The following is a 25,405-nucleotide window of genomic DNA, read 5'->3' as shown; positions in this document are numbered from 1 at the left end:
GGGCCGAGCTGGTTAATATGGAAGATGACTAAATTTTTTTATTATAAAAAGAAAAAAAATATCGAAAAAATAATAATTCTACTCTTTTAATTTTTCACATAACAAGTATGTGGTGTATAATATGATAAATAAAATAACTTAATTAGTTTAATAAAAATAAAATAAAATAAAAATTTAAAATATATATGATGTGTAATTTGAAAAATTGGGATGATGAACAGCGTGACCTCAAAAAAATTAGAAGCAAAGCAATTTCGGGTCGGTAGGCTTAATAGGCATAGACACAAGACAAAACAGCGTGGTTACAAAGCTATGTCCATCCAAGTTCCAACTAGCTTTCCGCGTGATGCAGATCGACTCGGGGTACTGAATTAATTTAACCGCGTTCTGATTAAGAATCATTTCTCATATTAGACTCAGAAAAGAAGCTTTGGAACAAGCTACAATTTACAAACTCAAAAAAATAAAGAAATTAAACTCTTTCTGATCAATGCCTCTTCAGCCCTCTACCGTTCAGCACACTAGGATGATCATCCCCGGCACGTAGCCCAACAGGCTTACAATTGCGTATAGCCATAAAAGCGCCTCCACGGTTAATGCCTCCCAACATCTTGTTGTATACTACTACTATAAAAATACCATTATTCAGAGCAAGAAGAACTTGACTCTGACGTGACCCCTGAAATTCTCAAACCATTGAACTGTTTTAAGGACAAACAGAGTGATTGAAAATCGCAATTCACGGGCCTTATTTCTGCATCTGTATTCCCCAAGTTATTAACAAAAAGATGCCAGTGGATATGTGGGACGAAATCATGACTCCAAAAACTCCCTGATACGGGTAGCAAGTCTCTGTTCAAACTGATCGTCAAAAGAATTATCCATCTCCTTTATCTTTGACACAAAATCCATGGCCTCTTTGTATTTTCTCGCCTTACAATAACCATCCACTACAATCTTGTAAGTTAGCTCATTTGGTCTGCAATTATTCTGAATCATATAGCCTAATACTTCATCCGCTTCTGTAAACATTCCCTGCCCAACATAGCCTGCCACAAAAGTATTGTATGTAAAGATACAGGGCCGAATCCCTCTGGCCGTCATCTCTGAGAGAGTTCTTATGGCCTCCTGCATGAGCCCTTGTCTGCAAAATCCTTTGATGACAGTGTTGTAAGACACGAGGTCTGGTTTCCCACCAGATTCTTGTAGTCCCTTAAGGACTTCTTCTGCTTTCCAGCACTCTCCCCCTCTAGCGTACATGTCCATCAAGCTATTGTAGGTCACGAGATCTGGCTGCAGCCCATTCTCGTGAATCAAGTGCAGCATCTCATGGGCCCTGTCATACATGTTTTTTTTGGCGAAAATGGAGAGCATGCAATTAAACAAAACCAAATCAGGCTTATATCCATTCTTCTGCAATTCCAGAAATGCCCTCTCCATTCCCATTAGTGCTCTACACTTGAAGTTTGCAAGAATGAGAGTTCTCAAAAGCATCCAACTAGGATAAATAGGACCATCATAAATTTCGTTCTCAATCTTCTCTATGCCTCTGATATTCCCTCCCTTTGCATAACAATGAAGCATCAGTGAGTATGAAGTTTCGTTTGGCTTGAAACCCTTACTTCTCATGTCTAGAATGACAGATTCTGCAGCTCTATAATCACCTCTACGAGCCAGAGCATTTAGAAAAGCATTATAAGTGGTAACACACGGAGTAAAACCTGCTTCAATCATGTCCTCAGACATTTTAGCAGCATCAACTTGAGAGCCACACCGGCCATATGCACTGATCAAAGTGTTAAAGGTGTCTCTATCTGGCTCAAAACCACAATGCTTCATTTCCCGTAAGATGCGAGAGAGATACTTGTGTTTACCCTTGTCACCACACATGGCAAGCATTGTGTTCCATGTAATACGGTTTGGAGCACATCCATTTAACTTCATATCACAGAGTATCTTTATCATCTCTTCTGGTCGCGATCTTTTCCCTAGCATTGAGAGAACAGCATTGTATGTGCATACATTAGGAACACAACCCAACACCTTCATCTGGTTGAACAGCCTTAAGGCCTTGTCCTCCTTTCCTGCCCTGCCATGAGCGTTTATCACAGTGGTATATGTAACAGCATTGGGAAATACTCCTTTGTGCGTCATTGTGTCAATGACAGCCGCTCCTTCTTCATAGAATCCCGCTCTGACATAAGCTGCTACAAGCTCGTTGTAAGTAACAGAGTCAGGTGGGCAGTTATTATCCTCCATTTCCTTCAAGATGCTCAAAGCCTCTGAGAATATCCCTGCCTTCCCAAACACTTGTAGCAGAGAATTATAAGTAACAGTTCCAGGTGCATACCCCTGAGACTTCAATCCAGCAAAGAACTCTCTCGCTTCTTTCAAAAGGCCCTCTCTCCCACACGCAGATATCACAGTACTGCAAGTAAACTCATCAAACTCAAGCCCTTTGTTTCTCATCTCATCCAAGAGGACTAAAATCTTATTCCAAGAACGACCCATCTTCCCATAAACATCAAGCATCACGTTGTAAGTTACCAAAGTAGGGGAGAGACCACTTTCCTTTATCTTCTCAAACATAGCGATTGCTTTTCTGTACTTGCCAGTGCGAGAATATGCATGAAGAATAGTGGTATAGGCTCGGATATCAAGCGAGTATTCCTCAACAGGAATAACATCAAACAACTTCAACGCGTTCAAATGCCGCGACTCTTTCCCAAGAATCCTAACCATTAATTCAATAACCTGATTATCCAGTTTCACATTTTCAGAGCTTAAGTTCATGGAAACCCACTCAATCAACAAAAAGGCTCTCTCCCGATTGTCCGAAAGGTCTAATGCTTTCAAGAGACTGATCAAATCAACTTCACGCAACTCAAACTTGACAGAATCAAAGAATGCATTCAAACTAGTCAAAGGCTGTTGTAAAATTGAATTGAACATGAACTTACACTTTATTGACATGAATTCAAGAGTGCCATTTTCTAGTCGAGCCTCTTCTTTGTTGTTCTCATACTGTGGGGCTGAAACTGAAGTTATTATTTTGGGATGGGCTAGTTCGTGCCCTGCCTCGGCCGAATCAACCGAAATGTGATGGGCGGGGAATCGGGTATTGCTGCGCTGAGTTGGATGTATGGGTTTGAGCCTGTGGATGGTGTTGGGAGGCGAAGAGAGGTGAAGAAGGTGCTGAAGGAGAGTGTCTACGGGGAACGAGGCAGGAGGCGGGGATTGAGGAGGGGGCGGCAGTGTTGTTGAAGTGAATTTCAGAGGCGGGTTAGGTTGGGCGGGTCTGTCGGTCGGGATGGGATACACCGGCCGGTTATGAAAGAGAGCACCTTCCATTAGAGAGAGAGGTGGGTTCGGGATTCTGGATTGTGGGAGTTTATAGCTGGTGAAGTTCGGAGCGTAGGACGGAGAGTCGGACAGTTTGGATGGCAGATGATGGAAATGAGGGCATCTCTCTGAGGATGATATTGGTTAGGGAGAGATGAGGGAGGGAAGGTAGGATGTGGTATGATTGGTCTTTATTGAAGATGAGGGTAGCAGATCGGTTTTCCGAAACAGAGGCACTCACGCTCACCTCGACATCTTCCAGTTTTCATATGCTGCTCTCTCAGGGAGAAGATATTTGTGGTGGCAGGTTTCGTAAATTTTGCATATTCTTTTTTTTTCAAATTAATAAATTTGAGATTTATTTAATAATAAATTTCATTTTTTTTAAATGAAGAGTGAGCTAAATTTGTATACCTTAAAACAAAACAATATCTCGATCACTTTTTCTTTTTCTCAGATCACTGCAAGATTTTTATTAAATTTTATTCAAAAAATTTTCTATATAGCATCCACTGTAGCTGTGCACACAATGCAGCCACTATGTGGCTGTTTTTTTTTTTTCCAATCAAAATGTACATTTTGACTCCATTTGAAAAACAGTTTCAGTTTTCATCCCTATTCGAAATCATCACGCGAGACCACCCTTCTCCCTCGACACCAACCTGCTTCAGCATCCTCTACCCAGCGCCTCCTGGCAACGCTGTCTCTCTCATCAATGCGACCAAGCAGCGCTCTTCCGTCTGCCCAATCTTGAATCCCGCGAAACCACCCTCCTTCCTCGCCACCAACGCTGTCTCTCTCATCAATGATTGGAACTTGTTTGTTTTAGCAGGGATTTGTAAATAAATATGTTAATGATATAAACAATACTAATCCGGTGAGGGTTTAATTCATACTGCATGACATGAGATAGCTGTCTTAGCATTAGTTTAGAACTGACTCCATTGCTACTTCTTTCAATTTTGCTTTTTAAATTCTAGAGTTGGTGTTGTAAATTTGGCTAAATCTCAAATGGTTGTCCAGGCTGTGAGCCATTGGAGGAGGACTCTATATACATGCACACTGATATGACTACATATATATGTGGGGTTGGTAGAGCTGGTGAAATTCAAGCAGAAATTCTAGATGATGATGCCTATTTCATTTATTAATTAGCTAGTCTTTGTAGAGGATGTATGAGGTTGTCCTCTTTGTTAATTAGCTGGTCTTTCCTACATGCTATCATTAACAGTCTTCCAATCTCTTGGTTATCTTTATTTGGATAGTTAGCTGCAGGATGGAACATTGTAGGTATGAAGTGTTTACCAGCAAGTTTCTTTTCTTTTCTAGTTTTCCCCCATATTTTTTCCTCTATTTTCCCATTTCATCTCCTCAATATAATATAAATAAAATGCACTACTTTGTTCACACTATATCAAGGTTACTCCAGATGTTATTTAACTGTACCATAAATATGTTCTTGATGTCCTAAAGGATTGTATTATTATATATACATGCTTTTACTTCAAATATATGGTGGTTTTTCTTGTAGACTGTGATTACCATGATAAATCATGCAATTGGAGCCTCTGGAGTTGTTAGTCAGCAATGCAAGGCAATTGTCGAGCAGTATGGACAAACCATTATTGATTTGTTTTAGCCGAGGTAAATACTTGCGTTTTATTATGTTCTGATTTATGTTTCCCTATCAGATAAAATATATGTACCTCTCTGCAGAACTATATCATGAACTTTTGATGGTACCCATGTTGGTTGTCGCTAGGTTGAGCACAAAAGATTTTCTGTTGACATAGTTCTTGTTTTTTGTCACTCTCTTGCGATGCTTATGGTTATGGGAAAAGCAATGCCAATACGAGAGGGAACACAAGCTATTTGTTTCTCAAAATTTCGGCCACTCTATAAAGACATCTAATAAATGCATAATCTCAATGATCACCAATAATCTCCATAGGAACCCTCAGCCCCCCTTGCATGACAATCTCAAAAAAAAAATAATCTACATAGACTTGTGTTGCTTTAATTATAAATTAAATGATCATAGTCGATCAACTACATAAGACTTGGCAAAAGTTTTCAAAAAACAGAGAAGTGCACAACTTGTTTTCTTCAAATACTCATGTCTGTATGTTTTAACAAAACACGCTTCTTCTCGATATAACTCTGAGCTTGGACTTGATGATACTGTGTCCCTTTAACCTGAACTTAGAATAATGATATCTAAGTGAACTCACACCTTGGTAAACAATTGAAAATTTATTAACATTATGCAAATGATAATGGATGAAAACATTTGGAATTGAAAATATTTCCCCTATATGCAAGTCCAAGACTAAAATTTGACTCAAGATGCTGCACCTTTCTTCCCGAGCCTCTCCAGAGTTACTCAACACCCTCAAATTTTGAAGGTATCTGTTAGATTGTTTCCCACCATTTTCCAAGATAATGATTGGTAATGTGAGAATAAAATGATCTACATGGGGTCAAAGATGAATTCCAAACAGAAATCTCAACAAACACTTACCTTAAACTTTGTACAAACACTTTGATTTGAACAAACCCGACTAGAGTCCCATGGTGATGCACCATCCATCGCCTACGTTCGTGATTCAAATCAATATATGTCCAGTACGGCACATATATATATATATCTATATACATGACCAAAATCAAGATATACAACATACCCAAGAGGTTACATTGCACCACCCTCCACTAAAATCTAATTCGTTTTAGCTTTTTTCCACCTTCAATAACAAACTAAAACTAGTCGGGATAGAATGCAACCTCCAATCTCTAGCTAATACTAGATATGCATCATCCAGAAACAATCCTATTAATTTCTAGCAAAATACCATTAATTTACAGTTCATATAACTAAACCCTAGAGGAAAAAAGAGATGCTGTAAACACAGAGAAAAAAAAGAAATGTATAACTAAACCCTAGAATCACAGAGAAAAAAAGAGTAATACATGGAAAAACTTGAAGAATATTATTTACAAGAAATGATAGGGCTTAACGTCGGTGGATTGAGGGCTTCAATCTGAGTGTGTCGAACTCGCAGAGAAGAAGAAGAAACCTTAGAGAAGAAGAAAAAATCTTAGAGAAGAAGAAGAAATCTCAGAGAAGAAGAAGAAAAAGGAAGAAGAAGAAATCGTTAGGATCACCTGCGAACTCGAAATCGTAGTGCAGAGGAGCTCGGGGCTTCGGGAGAGGAACTCGAAATCTCAATGCAGTGTAGAGGAACTCGGGAAATCACAGTGTAGTGCAGAGGAACTCTGAAATCACAGCGCCATCTCTCTCGGAAGCTCGGGGGGGTGGGGGGAGAATAAGGCAATAAACGGGAAGGGAGAATAGGAAGAAAGAAACAGGGAGGGAGGAAGAAAGGTAACCGCGGGGAGATGGGGGGAGAGAAACGAAAGGGATGAAATAAAAATTCAAAATGTGTACAAAATGGTGGAAGCCCTGCGTTTCGACACATAATGTGTGCAATTTGGATGCGGCAAACAGTGGCTGCTACCAAGTATTTTTCTATTCAAAAATCATCTTACTCTGCATTAACTACTCACCTTATCAAAATCTCCTACATTTTATTGTTTATTTTTTCTACTATATTAGACTAATATTTCTTTATTTTTTTAACTAATTTCTTTTAGCATTTTTTAACTACTCATTATTTGTTTCCTTGTGTTTTCAACCATTAATCTTTGATGAAATTTTTTAACTACTCATTATTTTTTAACTACACTGGCCCATTTAATTAAGCTGATCAAAATCGAAAATCTTAGTCTAACCCGTTTAATTAACAAGTGACACGACAGGATCCACATTATCCATTTAGTAATTAATTTTTATTGGGTTAATCTAGATACAATCCATTTAACCCGTTTCAATTCATCTAACTCACTTTAACCTGTTTTTTATAAATGGATTGAGCTAGACTTTATTTCTTACCCAAATAATATAACTTCATATATAATACAAGGACGACTATATAAATAATTCATAATCACAACTAAATTAATGATAAAAACATTTTATTATCAATATCCAAACCAATAATATATAAGAAAACTAAATTTTCATAAAATAAAACTACATATTAACAAAAAAAATGTTCAATAGTTTAAGATATAACGTAATTAAATACTAATATTAATATCACATGCTCTGAACAATAAAAAAAAAACATATAAAACTAAATATTTATAAAATTTAAAAATTAAATTTATTTCGTATTATATGGATTGATTGAGAATTAACCCATAATTGATCATGTTTATTAATCGTATATTATCAGATTGACTTAATTTGATTAAAATTCATTTGTATGAAATAAAAATTCATTTATTTCGTATTGTATTCCTGTCGAGCATTATAAAACACCCAAAAATGATCATAAGAAAAATAAAATTCTAATCATCATCTCAATTACGTTTCCAACATTGGAATGGAAAATGATAGATATGTAAAGTAATTATAAAAATTATTTGACATGACGTGGTAATTCATATTAGTGTACAATAATGATAATATTAAATTTGACAAGTCATTTCAGATTTATTAACACTTTAAAATTATTTTTTATAATTCTCTCTAAAGCAGTGCATTTCTCTTCATATACTAACCAATAAAGTCATCTGACTTATGCATCTCCATATCTCTTGATGCATGATTTTAAGCTTGTTAGATCCAAATAGACTATAAAAACAAGGAAAATCATATTTACAAATGAATGAGAAAGTCATATCATTTGCATTGTTGGAACATAAGTACTACAGGTATAACATGTTTTATAAAAATAAATTCACATATTAATGTAGTTTTATGTGATATGTTATATATATTTTATAATAAAAATAATTTTATAATTTAATGTATTCCATCAAATCATGACAATTTATAAACTTATTTTTGTAAAATATTTTATAAATTATGGTTAAAACATTTATTTAGTTGAAATGAGTAATGTTATACACTACTCTCATCCTATTTTGATCATACTAAGTAGTATGTGTCACATTTATCATCATTAAATGATCATTTAATAATGATAAATGTATCACATCATACTTAGTGGGATAAAAATAAGATGATAGTATGATGTATAGAATTTTCATTTTTTAAAATATAAGGAAAGATAGTCAAAAGTATCTTCTATTAGATCATATGTTTTATTTCTATTTTACATTCAGTTACATTAAATCATCTATATTTAGAGGTAACTGTTCATTCCTTTAAAGTTGTAATGATGAGATGAGAGGTTTTCAAAATTTTGAATTTTAGTTTTGAGATTTAAAAAAGTTAAATTGCTTATTTTTTTCAAATTGTTTATCTCATCTTAAACACGTGAGATACATATTTTTTTAATATTATTAATAATTTTAGAATAACAGATAAGATTTTTTAGATGTCAAGTGAAATAATTGCGATGCTTTTAGATCAAATTGAGAACTTACAAAGAGACAATAAGAGTGGATGTCTTTTTTTTAATGAAGAACTCACTTTTATTAATCTAATACCATTAATATTATTATGTTTTTGTTATAATAAGATTAGTATCAAAGTACTCTAAAGTTTCTAATCAATTTAATATTTTAAAAAATAGACACATAAAATGAGTCACATAATATTTATTATTTAATTAATAATAGCTAAAATATTTAACGCATATCTCAATTGAGGCCTATAAATTCAAACAAAATTGGTATATTTTCTGTAATAAGTGTGACAAAGTAACGATGTCATCATAAATCACGCATTCTTTATCTTTATCTTTGTATAACTCGCTTTTATTATTTAGAGGAGTGCTGCACCCACCGAGATGTGTTCCGATAAGAGTAAATTTTTTTTATATTCTTAAATATATATTTAAAAAAAAAATTATAATATTATTAAAAAAAATTTCTTAATCATTAAATAAAAAAAATTATCAAAATTCTATACATATTATAAGGTAGTGAGTTGCAATGAGATAGATTGAAATAAAAGTTGAAAGTTAAATAATATATTATTAAAAAATATATTTTAATATTATTATTATTTTAAAATTTTAAAAAAATGAAATTATTTATTATATTTTATATAAAAATTTAAAAAAATATATATTGATGAAATTAGATGAGATAAACTTTCTCACCGGCTCCTAACTTTATACCCTAACTTTATATACGAAGTGGCCGCCACGTGCTCCCAACCGTACATGGCTATGCCTTGTTATATTATATAATATATAGCATCAGTAAGCTTAACCGTAGTATTTTCCAATGTCACCATTTTGTTCAACCTCATTAATCAGACCCTTAAAATCACATCCCATTTTTGTTCCTTGAGAGAGGCTGGGATTGAGAGCGATAGGTTTCGAGCTTTTGCATGCCTCTTTCTTGTTTCAAGAACTAAAAATGGATTCGATGCTTATTGGGTCCTTCCCAAGACCTTCTTCACTCGGTATCGGTACGTACATGATCATTTGTGTTCACTTCTTGTTAACAATGGATTGATTTTTGAATCTTGAATTTACGGTCTTCATTTTTTTTCTTTTTTTGAGGGGGTTTCTGGCATTCTGCCAGACTGGGTTTTAGATGCTTTGGATTTGCTTCAACCGTGTCACTACGTGTGGCTCTCTCTGGCGGCCTTGCTTCTTGTGTTCTCACGCTGTCACACGTTTTGACTTCGGTATTCTAGGAAAGATAAAAAAGAAAAAAGAAAAAAGAGCAAGCTGCTGTTTATAATCTGGGCATTTCTCACCTTTTATAAAGAATGTATATATATTTGTTAATGTTTTTCTGTGTGCTCGGGCGCGTTTTTATACACACACACACGTATGCATGGATTGCCAATTATATTCTTAGAGATATTATCAGTGTACTGATGCTACTTGGTATAACGTGTATATGATGCATTATATGATTGTAAACTTGCAATAATTGGCAGGTGGGAGAGAACGGACTGATAGATTTCAGAAGGTTTTCACCCCAAGTATGACCCCAAATCTCAAGAATGTGTGTGTTTGTGTTCATTCTTCATATTTTTTTCTTTTGGAATTAATCTGTAATTTGTCCTTTTCGGTTCCGTCCAGGATGTGTCAGCATTCCAATTTCTGCTAGTGTAGGATCTCATTTAGCAATCAAGTTTTCAAGATGCGGCGGAGCATGTAACATTCTGGAGAGACAGTCAGACATCAGGTCTCAGCAGCATCTTTTAGAGCATAGTACCAGAAGCTTTGAGGAAAGAACTAAATTTTACAAGAGGCGTGATAAAACATGCTTGGTGAATGCAGCCTCTGGATACCCTCTGGAGTCCGAGCCTGAAGCTTGTAAACCGAAAAGCATTTGGGACTCATTAAAAAACTCCTTGGATGCTTTTTACCGGTTTTCTCGTCCACACACGGTCATAGGCACAGTTGAGTTGAAAGTCGATAGTATTACAAGGAACCACTCTTGAAAATTAATACTGAATCTAATTGGTTCAAGATTTAATTTTTATCTTTCTTCTTCATTTTTTCTTTTTCAATTTTTAGAGAGGCCTTAACTTAATTTTTCTGTCAGCAGGCATTAAGCATAATCTCAGTCTCTCTCCTTGCAGTCGAGAGGCTCTCAGATATATCTCCATTGTTTTTCAATGGGGTAGTGGAGGTGATGCCTCAAATATCACATCAACTTGAACATTACATGTATACCTTTAATAATCTTAAGCCTTTGTATTGCTTTTCAGGCCTTGGTTGCTGCCCTATTAATGAACATTTACATTGTTGGTCTGAATCAGTTATCTGACATTGATATAGACAAGGTAGGTTTTATGAGTGAGTCCTACTGAAAGCATTGCAGTGACTTCAATGATGAAGAAACAAAAATTGTGCAGCCTAAGGACAGAGAAAGATACTATTGTCTGAAACTACTGGCCAGGGTCCATCATTGGGAGTGATTAAAATGGAGGATATTACCTTGTAGACCATATATCCAGCTGATAACATAGTCTAGCTAATTTACCTATACGTTCATTCAAATAACCCCCTCTCCCACCCCAACCCCCTTCTCTCCCTCAAACTCTTTGTACTTTACTTGGAATTTCATATCCGGAAAAAATATACATGGAGCATAAGGGGACTGTCAAATTCTATTTCTTTACTGTGTTGTTTCATTGCAGGTTAACAAGCCATATCTTCCATTAGCATCAGGGGAATATTCAGTTGTAACCGGTGTCATGATTGTGACGTCTTTCTCCATTCTGGTATTAAAAGTTATATTTTTGTTCACAGCTCTCTTCAGTTGATACAGGTTATAAAACCTTTTATAAAACGATTTTCTTTTCATTAATATTGGAAATATGTTCAATTGGAATGTTTAAGTTGTACGTTGAATAAATAGGGAACTTTTATTTGAGTAAACATCATTTAATAAAGTATATTGAATAAGATTAGTGCAGAACTTGTAGAGACCAAACTAATAATTAAAAGAAGTCAAGGAAATAGGTTGGTGCGCAATATATTTTTAAATGTAATTCACAGTCTACTAGAATACTCCTGAATTTTCATTTTTAATCGGTAAAATTTTGTGATTCCTCTCTTTATTCCATTATTCAGGATGCATTTTCCATGGTCTTGAAAATTCAAGCATTGATCTGGATTCTTGACTGAATGCATGCTTATTATCTCCTTTCTTTTCTAACAGAGTTTTTGGCTTGGATGGATTGTGGGTTCATGGCCATTGTTTTGGGCTCTCTTCATCAGTTTTTTACTTGGAACTGCTTATTCAATAGATGTGAGTTGGTTTTGCTCGCATATAAATGATTTGAACTCCTCATATAGCTGTATGGTGCAGTTGTGTTAGTCTGATATGATGTGTATCTATACCCTGAGCCATAATAAATTTTTTCTACTGATGCATTCTCTTGTAGCAAGAAATATCAGAAATAAACGGTTTCTCCAAAATTTAGAGTGAAAACGTCCAAAAGAATCCAGCTCATATGTTATTCTCAACCCGTTCACATGTAAAAGGCATGTTGAGTATATACATCTGTGTTTGTAATCAAAACTTCATTTTTCCAGTGGCCTTTGGCCAATGGCAACAACCCCTGTACCTCAGGGGTGAGATCTAAGCTGGATTTTCCTCCCTGTCACCTAGAGAAAAAAAAAAACTCTTATTTTCGATGAGCAGATAATTTATTAGATATTGCTGAAGGAATATGACCCAAATAGATGGGTAATGTATGAAAGAGACCCTAAAGAGCTAGCATGCATTACTTATAAAAAAACCAAAAAAAAAAAAAAGAGCTAGTAAACATCATACCGCAGAATCCTCTGCAGCAAATGCCAAAGTACTAGAGTACTCACTGCATGACACTTGCTTCCATTTTCGATCAGAAACCCACACAGAGAAGAGAAAAGGTTTGGTTCTGGTTAAGTGACTTTTAGTAGTTTTAGTTGGGAAAGGTAATTGAATGGCTTGATCTGGTGATATATTAAATGAAGTTCGTTTTTTGAGACGATAATCCTTGATTATTTTTCAGCTCCATTTGTTTAGTTACTAGTTGCATCTTGGGAAAATTTCCATTGATGGTATTTACTATTACAACATGCTGTTATTTGAAAATCTTCTTTGATTTTAGTTGCCCCTAATGAGATGGAAGAGATTTGCAGTAGTTGCTGCAATGTGCATCCTGGTTGTGCGGGCGGTGATTGTTCAGCTTGCATTTTTTCTACATATTCAGGTTTATCTATAATTATTCGAAGTCCAGTTTTAATCTTTGCACTATCTCATGCAATATCTGGTCCATCACACAGGCAATTACCTCAAAACAAAAAATAGCAACCGATACCTGACAACTAGAAAGAAAAGGAAAAGCTTGGATCATCTTTTCTGTGTATTTTGATGCACTTCCATTGTTTGGGTACTAATTCTCGTTCCATTTCCAGACCCATGTATACAAAAGACCTGCTGTCTTGTCAAGGCCACTGATTTTCGCTACTGCATTCATGAGCTTTTTTTCGGTTGTTATAGCATTATTCAAGGTAAAAGCTCATATCCTGTTTTAAGAAGGGTGTATTATAAGTATAGATAAATTTAAATTTCAAGTTTGTATTTTTTCAATCCAATATATATTGAAGTATTACGTTCAGTTTTAACTGCTGGATTTGGTGGTAGGACATACCCGATATTGATGGAGATAAGATGTATGGCATCCGCTCTTTTTCAGTGCATTTGGGTCAAAAGCGGGTTAGTTTTCAGTATGAACATGTTCCTTAAGTGCAAAATCTTGTAGGGTTTTGTAAGTGCTATCTTTCCCATTGGTTGTTCCTGCTTTACATTGGCCAGGTATTTTGGATTTGCATTTCACTTCTTGAAATGGCTTATGGTGTTGCCCTTTTAGTCGGTCTAGCATCTTGCTGCCTCTGGAGTAGAGTCATCACGGTAATCTGTTCAGTTTATTTCTCTTGAGTTTATTGCATGGCTTGGTTTCTCCCCTCTGATTCTAAATGCAGAAAGCGGTGAAATATTGGAAAACATGGCTAAAACTACTCTAGATCTCAGAACTGCATTGCAACTGAAAAGACTGATGGTTATACTAATAAAAAGAAGAGAATACTAAGATTTATGAGTATGATCCAAGTTTTTCCCTCGCATGCTGCATAATTATTGCATGAAGCAACAAAAGTTTATCTTTGCTTTGGTTCAGGTTTTGGGACATGCAATTTTGGCTACAACCCTTTGGAGACGTGCCAAATCTATTGATCTGAGCAGCAAAGCTGCAATCACATCTTTCTACATGTTTATTTGGAAGGTAACTTGTACTACCTTTTATTATACCAAAGATTCAGCCATTTCTATTCTGTTCCTGTGCAGGTGGTCCTTTGTGTGGTTGACCACATAGTTGGGATATTCCTAATATGACTTACATTTGCTGTGTCAAAGACATGTATGTCACTCGAACACAATTTTGGGACACTAGTATTATATATCAACACTTAAATTTTCAGTCATGAAACCTATTTTCATAAGGCCGGGAAAGGTATTTCTCCACCAAGAGCGAGGGAATGTTAATAAAAACCTGGTTACCATCCTCTTAAAATAATAATATTAAGAAGAAGATTGGCAAAGGCTGACAAATTACCGGAACCTGCTTGTGTTGATTGAATGAGTTTGATTCTCAGATGCTACCCAACCTATATTTACTGATTGATTACTCAGCAGAGGGTAAAAGCTTTCAACATTTGGGTTATACAAATCATTTTTGACATTTTGGTGGTGTGGCGTGATAAATATGAACTGTTAGCGAACTTGGTCGCATATCGAACCCTCCTCAAACCTGCTAGATCAACATGAGCCGACGTTGCTGACTCTACCTAAGACCTTGGAATCATTTAGTAGAGTATACACCTTGGAATCGATTCAATTTCGCTTTGTTATTTTCTTCTTAATCATAGGATATCTTGTTTCTTTTTGCAGCTCTTCTATGCTGAGTATTTACTCATTCCACTTGTGAGGTGAGGATGTGGAAAACTTTTGAGAAAGAGAGGGGTTCATTGCTGAAGTGTTTTATGGCTTCGAAGTTGTATGGGATGTATGCAAGATGCCATCTTTAGGGCATTCCGATATCGCATTATCTATTTGTTCTCTTGAGCTAGTTTTGCCCTCAATATCACATTATCTATTTCTGAAATGATAATTACAGGGGCAAGGCTCCTCAGCATCTCGTAAGCCCATATATATATATATATATATAATATATGAGTAATACTGATATATTATATAATATATGAGAAAGAGAAATGATTTGTATAAGTTCTAAATAGGTAAATTTCATGCAAGTCCTTGTAAAAAGTAGACCTCACTTTTAAAAAGTGTAAAAAAAATTATTATTTATTAGTAGAACTTATTTTTTTACAAAAAACTTATATGAGACTTATCTATTTGAGATTTGTATATAGCATTACTCTCGAACGAACGCACATTTGCAGGTCTTTACTTAACGGCTGCTTGCTCTCGAAAAGACTCACATAGTCACATGCCTTAAATGGCAATTTAATATTTTTTCAACATTTATTTTTGTCCCATAAATTAGATAAATATTATATAATTCAATTTATATATTTTTATAGAGTCCGGTGAAATCATTTTGTCCTTGGAGGATGTTTGAGAAATGAGATGAGTTGATAATTGTGTGAATAATTATGAGATAATTTGTTAAGTATTTATTGGATTTTAGAAAATGAGAGAAAAAAATTGAATAAAAAAAATATATTATAAGGTTAAAATATTGTTAAAATATTATTTTTTTAATATTATTTTTATTTTAAGATTTGAAAAAGTTAAATTATTTTTTGTCTTTTATTTAAAAATTTAGCAAAATAAATGATTAATTTAAAAATATGTATATTTAGGTGATATTTGATAAGAAAATCATAATGAAACGAGAGAAAAATTATTTCCAAACAACCTTTTTAAGATTTTTGGTCACAAGCCTACACTGTCATGCAAGGCGTGGATGCATATGCGCGTATCTTAATTAAGCAAAGGTTGGAAATAATATATCCAATATAGAATTGTTACATATGTAACTAGATTATATAAAAGTAAATTCATAAATTAGCATGATTTTATATGATGCATTAGATTTATTTTATATTAAAAATAATTTTATAATCTAACGTATTGCATCAAGTCAAGTTAATTTATAAATTTACTTTTATATAATTTTTTTGTGATTAAAATATTTTTCTATCCTATATATTGGAAAAATTGGGACTTACAAAAGTTTATATATTTTTATTTTTTATTTCCATTTTGGCGACTAAATTATGTAATTGAGGATTATGCGTATTGGGATTCGGGAAATATGGGCTCTCAACATTGTTTTAACCTTTATATGTGTCTATACATTTATAAATGTATATATTTCCTTCTTATTTTTGCAAAATGAGCTGCCTGTCGAGTATTGACACCAAAATGATAACTTCTTTGAAAAAGAAAAATGCTACTTTTATGCAAAAATAAATTTTATAAAAATAAATTTATAAACTGATATGACTTGATATGACATGTGAGATATAGTTATCTTATAATCTAATTATTACATTAAATCATATTAATATTCTAATCACATATTAGATAATGCAATTGCAAATGTCTATATTTTCAATACATACAAGATCAATATACATTAATATTTAATAGTTTATTAAAACGTTCAAGAAATTAGATCATTAGAAGCCAAAACTCTCTTTAAGCACTCGGTTTATTAGATGTTACTCTTGCTTAATCTCAACCTATGTGGGGTCGGTTGTATGAGTTTTAGCCATTACTATCTTTACAAGTGGCAGACTCAGGATCATGCAAAGGATGAGGCTATTGTTCCGTGCACAAATAGAACAACGTCCCCGCGAAAATAAAAATCTATCAGAAAACTACAACTGAAAATTGGAGTTGGAGCACAAGTACCGCGATTCTGCTGATAGATACAGGCCTATTTCCAACAGCAAACATGTCCATGGCATCATCTCAGCAAAGTTTCCTCACCAACGCCCTCAGCTCTCCACCGACCCACAAACCAAGGACAAAGATTCTCTACCCAGTTAAAACAATCTCATGCAGATACCCACCTCATGACCACAACGACTCTCGAGGGTAATGTCACCCAACTAAATCGCATACTTTTTTGGTAGTTCCTTCAATTGGAAATTCTACGTTTTCCTTTTCTCTTTTTTACCCTGTTTTTGCTTTTTGCAATCATTTCTGAGAAAAGATTGTGTGCTGGGTATTGGGTTTTCCCAGGAAGAGTGTGAACCAGTTGGGAAAGCTGGCCATAGTAACACTGGCAGCTGGGGTGTTGACACTGGGCTCAGTTCATGATGCATCTGCTGCCAAGAGTGGCGGAAGAGTTGGCGGCCAGGCTTTCCGGCCATCGGCACCTCGGTCAGCCCCCAGAATCAACAATAATTCTAGGTATTTTGGAATTACAATACTGTTCTATTTAAATTTGGGCATTGGTTTTGGTACCCTTTATAACTTATTTGTAACAAGGATAATTCTTGGTGTTGGACTTTTTCTTAGCAAGGAAAGGTACTGTGAAGAGAAATAACTCCAATAGATGTCAGCTGAACTTGCTTGATTATATAATATGCATTTTCAGTGCTCTATTCTATGACTTGTGGCAGGTGTTCCTATTGGTAGACTTTGTTCTTACATCCTCCACAATGCATTTTTGTGGTTTACTTAGTTGAAACTTATTTAATTGAGTGGCCAATAATATTGGGAAAAAAATATAATAATAAATGAGAAAACAAATTAAGTGGGACAAACACAGTAAAGAATAGGGAAACATTGGGCAGAGGCAAAAGAAGAAGGTGGAAAACTGAAATTTTATTGATTGTTGTTGTACACACTGATAGTGACTTGACCCACTTAAAGGAAGAATTTAAATAGAACCACAATAAACTAATCCTGTATAAATATTAAACAACAACAAAACTATTCCTAGGTATATTTGACACCATATAAGATAAAGTTGACATTCAATTGTCTTCTAGGACAGTTGTAGAGCAATTTGAACTAAATCTCAACATTTTTAGAAGAATCGGATTAACATCAACCACCCCCTAGTCCGGATGCAGTTATTTTTGCCTTTCCATCATTCTCTTAATTGTGAGGGAGCCAATTGCGTGATCTTCTATCTCGAACAAAAAGGTTGATATCTCTAGTAAAGTGGAATCATGTATCTAAGTGCTTGCTTTTTTCACTAGTGATTGGATTCTTTGCTGAATCAATAGGTGGAATACTACAAAGAAAAATGTTTGTAGACCCATCAACTTGAACATTAATGTGATTAAGCATATTATTTTATTTCATTTATAACTACCTGTGATTAAGCATACTCTGTGATAAAAAAGGACGTTGACATACAATGAAGTGACAGCCACATATTTTGCCTCACATGTAAAAAGAACAACAAGAGATTGCTTATTTTGAGCACCAATAAAATGCCATTGGGCCAAATTCAAGATATGATTGATGTGCTTATGGTCGACCAACCATGTCTTTCATTCTTGATGATACTGAGCATTCAATACCGGATCACTTTTGTCCCAAGTCCATTAGGCTTGTAATGGATACTGTATTGGCTTCTCTTGTATAACGAACGTATGGAGGCCAAGAACTAAAAAAAATGCTCCTTTTAGGTTTTCTATCTTGATTTCATTTCCATTTTGATTTCCCATCTACGAATTTAACTGCATAAAATTCTAAGCAAGATATCATCTACCAGTCTATTGACATGATTAAGTTTATTTGGCAGGACCAACATTTACGTCAATCCTCCAGTTGCACCGCCTTTAGTTGGTGGGTACGGTTATGGTTATGGTGTACCTTTCTACGGTGGCTGGGGTTGGTCACCATTTTCTTTCTTTGCACCTGGTCCGAGTGTCGCCGTCGGCGTTGGAGGTGGATTTGACATTTTTGCTCTGTTTCTGTTTCTTGGTGCTATAACTGCTGTTGCGAGCAGATTCACCCGACGAAGAGATGAAGATGATGAGTACTAGGGGCAGAGAAATTGTTTTTTGATGTTCGAATATAGTGATATGCAGATGTTTCAGTTACGTGGGTACAAGCCTACAGGACGCTTCTAACTAGCCACCATCTTATGATTTGAATCAGTATTCTGCAATGTAATTGTGCCAAAGAAAAGAGAAAATCTTGTAATACAACACACTTGTGATGTGTATTTGTATATCGTATTCTATGGATTAATTGTGCGGATTATGAATCCATGACATCAGCAAGTGTTAAGTCCAATATCAGGTGTGTTCTAAGTAAAATTCTGATACAAGTGATTGATGGTAGTCTTAACAGAGATTAGCACTTTTGGGTCATTGCACAGATCCGACTATTTGCAGGTGGTGGAAAATGGATTAGAGTCGGTCTAGTAATGCCCTGAGAAATCTCAACGACATCATCAATGAAGGAGATTAACTTTTGGCGATCCATGCCACACAACACAATATGTTTTCCCACAACTAACAGATCGCAGCTAATATTAAGGACAGAGATAACCATGTGTTCAACCTCAAAAGTCTGCAGAAATGTCAATTTCACGAAAATGGTACTAACTTCACTGACTGGAAGTCTAGAACTAGTATTCACGGAGCTAATCTCTTTGTTTGAAGAAGAAACGAAGGAAGATTAATGAACTTAGAGAGGTTCAGGCTCTGACTTCCTTTGTGAAATAATCAGCCTCTCACTTTTTCCGTTTATTTCAACAAGAGCTGAATATCTTTCTTTATAAATTTCGAAAGGGGGCATCAATTATGAAGGAATTTGAGTCAGGGTTCCATAAGAACAGCATTTTCCGTTAAACAAACATTATGGTTCTAACTCTCAAAATGTACTTCATTACAAGCAACCAAAGGTAGCTTTATTAGAGCAGAACGAAAACTTGTATAAATTCTACCAATCTTTCCAATCTTTGCAGTTTATTTCGACTAATTCAATTGTACGTAACTACTAAAAGAACCCAAGAAAGCATTATGTCATGAAGAAAATCCTCTGGAATCTGAAATGTGGGGGGGTTCTGGAGAGAGTGTACGAAAACTGAGCTAGTCAATGAACCATGATGAACTCCATGGTAAAGCAATAACGAAATAACTTTACATGGATGGGAGTTTTGAATGAACTTGAAAAGACCTGGAAAGTTGGCAACTCATGAAGTACTTTCAGATGGGCCATTCAGCTGCCAGCGGGTGGTGTTGCTTGTTTTGACACCCTGTGCTAGGGTTGTGACACCCTGTGCTAGGGTTGAGAGTGCACCCACCATTGAGCAGAAAGAGTGGGAGACCCACCCACTGACAGGAACCAATTTGGTCTCTTTCCAGAATCAATGAAGGAAACGAATATCGATTATTGGAATTGTCATCGCTTCTGTTTGTAGTTCAATGTTTTTTTTGTTTTTGTTTTTTGTTACATGAGTACTGTTATAAATGCAATGGTGGGGATGTTGATAGCAAGTGTTTTTGCGATTGCCTGATGATGTCATGATAAAATAAAACTGGAAAAAACTGCCAAACCTTATCCATTGAAGAGTAGTTTGATCCACACGTAAGAATAAGTGTTAAGATATAAAATAAATAATAAAATTTACATCTTCTCATTAATTCAAACTTTTAAAATAAATAGTGATTTCACATCCTCATACAATACACATAAATTAGGTTGCATGGAATTTATTGTTGTCCATACTATTTTTCAAGTAGCATTAAATACTCAATGAATATGGTAGATCCCTCCTTGTTACCCCTCTCTCTCTCTCTCTCTCTCTCTCTCTCTCTCAAGCATTAGCTTTAGGAAGCTATCTAGAAAGGGTGTAAAATTTTATAGGAAAAACTAACTAGATTGAATGGTTCGATCTCGATCGGACCGAATATTTGTTTGGCCGGTTTCGATCCTCCATTTGTGGGACCGAATGGGTTTCGGTCTGGTCTTGGGTGGGATTTTTTCACCCTGGACCAGATCGGACCAACTGAACTACAAATATATTTTTTAAAATATTTTTTTATAAATTTTATATATCAGTTATATAAGTGAATTATGTAATTTTCATTTAACCTATAACTATTGACAATATAAAATGTTAAATATATAATTATTAATTAACCAATATCAATTAACTAATATATAATTATCAATTTTGATAATTTTAACAACTTTTTTTAGGCTATTTTTAAGTAAAAAATGTGCAAATAAAGGTAAATAATTGTATTATTCAAAATTATAAATATTGTGAGTTTTCTTTTTTATACTAATGAGCCCAAAATACACATTGCAGACTTTTTGTATACTTCAAGAATGATGAACTTTTTTGTATGATTGGGGCCCATTAGAAACTGGCCTGAGCTAACGGTTCGGTCTGATCCACTAGGAGTGAATGGTCTGGTCTGATCAGGAAAAATGATGATGGACCGAAATCATCCCCGGACCGAACCAATTTACACCCTGAGTCTCTGGGCCTTGACAGTTTGATCTTTTGGTTGACTCCATCAAAAGATATTAAAAAAAAAAAAGTGTATCACTTAAATATTTTTTTTTAATCAAATAAGGGGAGGTGGGGGCGACCATCGTAGCTATCCTCTCTGGGTGTGACCATAGGAGCCCCTTCTCGCTGTGGAATGTTCGGTTTGGGCCATAGCTACTGCCCAATGGGCGAGCCCATTACCACAGCACCACCAAGTTGTCAGTTGATCCAAAGCCCATCCCATAGACCCTTAGTTAGGCACTTCTCCCATAAGCGGTTTCGATTTATGCCTGACTCAAACTCCTGACTATTACGGAAGACTGCATAAAATCCTGCACAAAATCTACCTAGCATCAATTCTGCCCAGTCAACAGTTTTCTATCCCAAGTTTAGCATTCTAGCTGTTACGAATCCTTTCATTTATTGTAAATTATACTCCTTTAAAATTACAGCAAATGTACATATGAAGCAGTTACCTAAAATAGGTTTAGTCTCTGTATATATTCCATTCAAATGTTAATGAAAAACTGTGGTGGTTTTTCCATTGAAATTACGTGTATCTTGAGATTTTATATGGTATCAGTAGAGCCAATCTCCTACGAGTAAAAAGATCCTCCCCTCTAAAATGTCATCTTCTGCAAATCAAACCTCTGAACCCCTTTCCAATACTCCTCCCATCTCTTCCACTGAAAATGCACTCATTGCTCTCAACATCACTACACAAATCAATGAGAAACTAATGCCATCCACCTTTCCGCAATGGAGAGCACAATTTGAAGCTCTCCTTATAGGATACAACCTCCTTGATTATGTTCATGGAATTTCCCAGTGCCCCTCCCCTGCTAGCACACCTCAAACCGAGTTGAATAAAACTCATTGGGTTCGTCAGGATAAATTAATCCTGAGCGCCATACTGGCTTCCACCTCCCCCACCATCACTCCCCTCATCGCCACTACCAAAACCTCTCACAAGGCTTGGAAAAAAATTCATCACATGTATGCCAGTAAATCTAGAACCCGAGCCATGCAACTCAAGGAACAACTTACCTTGATTTAGCGAGGAAATCGCTCTATTCTTGACTATTTGCATGCAGTGAAAGCCCTTGCTGATGAGATCGCACTCATCGATCATCCAATATCTGATGATGATCTTACTCTTTATATTGGGTTCTGATTTCAGGGAAATTGCTGCACCAATTCGAGCACAGGAAACATCCTTGGCCTTTGAAGAGCTTCACGACATCCTTGTGGGGCATGAAAGTTACCTGTGGCGCCTAGAGTCTTCGACCCAGCAGCTTGTGGCCTCTGCAAATTACTCTCATCGTTACAAGCAGGACGCTGGTTCCTCTGGTGGGTCTCAACTCAAGGGCTCTTATAAGACTAATGCGTCTTTTCGGCCTCCAGGCCAAAATAAACCTTCTCAAGGCCCATCCAAAGACAACCGCAGGTTCTCTACAAGTCGGCCCACTCAAAAGCGCTATCAACCGAAATGTCAACTTTGTGCTCAAATTGGTCATACAGCCAAGTCTTGTCCACAGTACCATTCATCAGAGGTCACGGCTAACTGTGTTACTACTTCCAGTCAACAAGATCAGAAATGGCTTCTTGATTCTACTGCCTCTCATAATATCACTGGTGACTTGACGAATTTATCTATTCATTTTGAGTATGATGGCACTGATGAAGTCGTTATCGGTGATGGGTCAGGTTTGGCAGTCTCACACATTGGTTCTTTGACTTTAAAATCACCAACACGAACATTTATTCTTCGTGATACTCTGTGTCCCCAATATTTGCAAAAATTTAATTTCTGTTCATCATTTCACATCTCAAAATAATGTTTTTCTTGAGCTTCACCTCTCTCATTTTCTTGTGAAGGATCAAACTACGGGGGCGACATTGTTAAGAGGTGCATGTGAAAATGGTGTTTATCATTTTCCGAACTCACTGGTGGGCTCCAAAATTGTTGCAAATGTGCATGAATGAACCTCGTTTGATGGGTGGCACAAACGTCTTGGACATCCGTCCTTCAAAGTCGTTCAAAGTCTTTGTAATCATTTTTCTCTTCCTATTGTGACCAATAAAAAGTCTTCTCTGTGTTCATCTTGTTCTATTAATAAAGCCCATCAACTTCCTTTTCGGCCCACGAGTTTTCAAAGTCATGCTCCTCTTGATATTATTTATACTGATGTCTGGGGACCAGCTCAATGTGTTGGTCTAGATGGTTCTCGCTATTATTTAATTTTCATTGACCATTACACAAAGTATATGTGGTTTTATCCCATTAATGCAAAATACAGTGTTAAGAGCATTTTTCCTCAATTCAAAAATCTTGTTGAGAAACGGTTTCAAGCAAAAATAAAAAGTCTTTACTCTGATAATGATGGCGAATATATCAGTCTCAAACCGTTTCTCTCTCTTCATGGGATTAGTCACTACACAACTGCCCCTCACACACCTTAACAAAATGGTGTCTCTGAACTTCGTCATCGTCACTTAGTTGAGACTGGTCTCACTCTTCTTCATGATGCTAATCTCCCTCTCTCATATTGGCCACATGCTTTTCATACTGCCACATATCTAATCAACCGTCAACACACTCCTCTTCTTCAAAACAAATCACCATTTGAGACTCTTTTTGGACAAAAGCCCAATTATCTCAAATTAAAAACTTTTGGCTGCATTTATTATGCCTTAACCAAGCCTTACAACACACACAAAATCCAGCCCAAGTCCATTCCGTGTGTTTTCATTGGGTATTCTTTAACCCAAAATGCTTACCGTTGTCTCGAGCCCACAACAAATAGAGTCTATCTCTCTCGGCATGTGTCTTTTGATAAAGAAAAAACCCTAGCCTCCATCGCGTCCTCATCCTCTCCTTCTGCACCATCTTCTTCGAACGTTGACCAGCCCACATATGCTACAGTGAATCCACCTTCTGCTGCACCAGTGGTTTCGGAATCTGCTAATGCCGTGGATCCATCTCCTCCAGGTAATTCTTCTCCCATTTTTTCTAATCCTTCGAATATTCTCACTACTTCATCTCTGTTGGCCCCATGTGTGACTGAAAATAATTGTGAATCTGCTCATTCATCTCAACCTGCTTCCCAGTCAGGTCCAATAGATTCACAATTGTCTCTTTTACCTTTCTCTGATTCTCCCTTAGGCCCGATACCACTATCCCCAAATCGCCGAACACACTCCATGACTACCCGATCCATGAATTATATTTTCAAACCCAAACAACTCAACATTGTCACCAAACATCCTTTTCCTCAAAGTCTAGAACCAACGTGTGTGACCCAGGCCTTATCCATGCCACAATGGCGTGAAGCAATGTCTGATGAGCTCACTGCTCTTATGAGACATGGCACTTGGGAATTAGTTCCACCTCTAACTGGTTGTAATCCCGTTAGTTGTAAGTGGGTTTTTCGTGTTAAGAGAAAAGCTAATGGCTCAATCGATCGCTTTAAAGCTCGACTTGTTGCCAAAGGGTATCATCAAAGACCTGTGATTGATTACACAGAAACCTTTAGTCCCGTTGTAAAACCAGCAACTATTCGGACTGTGCTTACTGTTGCTATCATGCAAGGTTGGACTTTAAGTCAAATAGATGTTAGCAATGCTTTTTTGCATGGTGAACTTATTGAGGATGTTTATATGAGCCAACCACCAGGGTTTAAGGATCAGTCAAGACCCAATCACGTGTGCAGATTACGTAAAGTCGTTTATGGGCTTAAACAGGCCCCTCGGGCATGGTATTCTACTCTTAAGGATGCTCTTACTCATCTTAGCTTTCATAACTCTAAGGCTGACTCCTCACTGTTCATTTATAGAAGTGGTTCACTGATGTGCTATTTTTTGGTCTATGTGGATGATCTTGTGCTCACTGGGAACGATTCAAACTTTGTACAATCTGTTATTCAGTAACTTGGTGCTAAATTTTCATTGAAAGATATGGACAATCTTCACTATTTTTTGGGTGTGGAAGTTATTCCAAGTCGTGCAGGTTTATTCTTGTCACAACATAAATATGTTCGTGATTTGCTATCCAAAACTAACATGGTT

The 25,405-nt window shown here is 36.0% G+C and overlaps 3 protein-coding genes across 3 annotated transcripts; 2 read left to right on the top strand and 1 right to left on the bottom strand.

Moving 5' to 3' along the window:
- Positions 1 to 385: 385 nt before the first annotated feature.
- LOC109005528 (pentatricopeptide repeat-containing protein At2g18940, chloroplastic-like) lies at positions 386 to 3,614 on the bottom strand. Its single transcript, XM_018984511.2, has one exon. The coding sequence runs from the start codon at positions 3,349 to 3,351 to the stop codon at positions 814 to 816; it is 2,538 nt and encodes an 845-aa protein (XP_018840056.1). The 5' UTR covers positions 3,352 to 3,614; the 3' UTR covers positions 386 to 813.
- Positions 3,615 to 9,620: 6,006 nt separating this feature from the next.
- On the top strand, positions 9,621 to 15,028 carry LOC109005530 (homogentisate phytyltransferase 1, chloroplastic-like). The gene is made up of 13 exons (XM_035692995.1): positions 9,621 to 9,793; positions 10,274 to 10,318; positions 10,419 to 10,741; positions 10,891 to 10,974; positions 11,054 to 11,128; positions 11,486 to 11,569; positions 12,010 to 12,099; positions 12,947 to 13,048; positions 13,254 to 13,349; positions 13,483 to 13,554; positions 13,654 to 13,749; positions 14,015 to 14,119; positions 14,785 to 15,028. Exons 1-13 carry the CDS (start codon positions 9,742 to 9,744, stop codon positions 14,824 to 14,826), a joined length of 1,266 nt encoding a protein of 421 aa, XP_035548888.1. The 5' UTR covers positions 9,621 to 9,741; the 3' UTR covers positions 14,827 to 15,028.
- Positions 15,029 to 16,722: 1,694 nt separating this feature from the next.
- Positions 16,723 to 19,125, top strand: LOC109005118. The gene is made up of 3 exons (XM_018983912.2): positions 16,723 to 16,962; positions 17,110 to 17,280; positions 18,629 to 19,125. The coding sequence occupies exons 1-3, from the start codon at positions 16,820 to 16,822 to the stop codon at positions 18,870 to 18,872; spliced, it is 558 nt and encodes a 185-aa protein (XP_018839457.1). The 5' UTR covers positions 16,723 to 16,819; the 3' UTR covers positions 18,873 to 19,125.
- The last annotated feature ends 6,280 nt before the right edge of the window (positions 19,126 to 25,405 follow it).

Source organism: Juglans regia, chromosome 8, assembly GCF_001411555.2.
Source record: "Juglans regia cultivar Chandler chromosome 8, Walnut 2.0, whole genome shotgun sequence".
Lineage (NCBI taxonomy): Eukaryota > Viridiplantae > Streptophyta > Magnoliopsida > Fagales > Juglandaceae > Juglans > Juglans regia.
The sequence above is the reverse complement of the archived record's forward strand: the minus strand, read 5'-3'. Positions and strand labels throughout refer to the sequence as shown.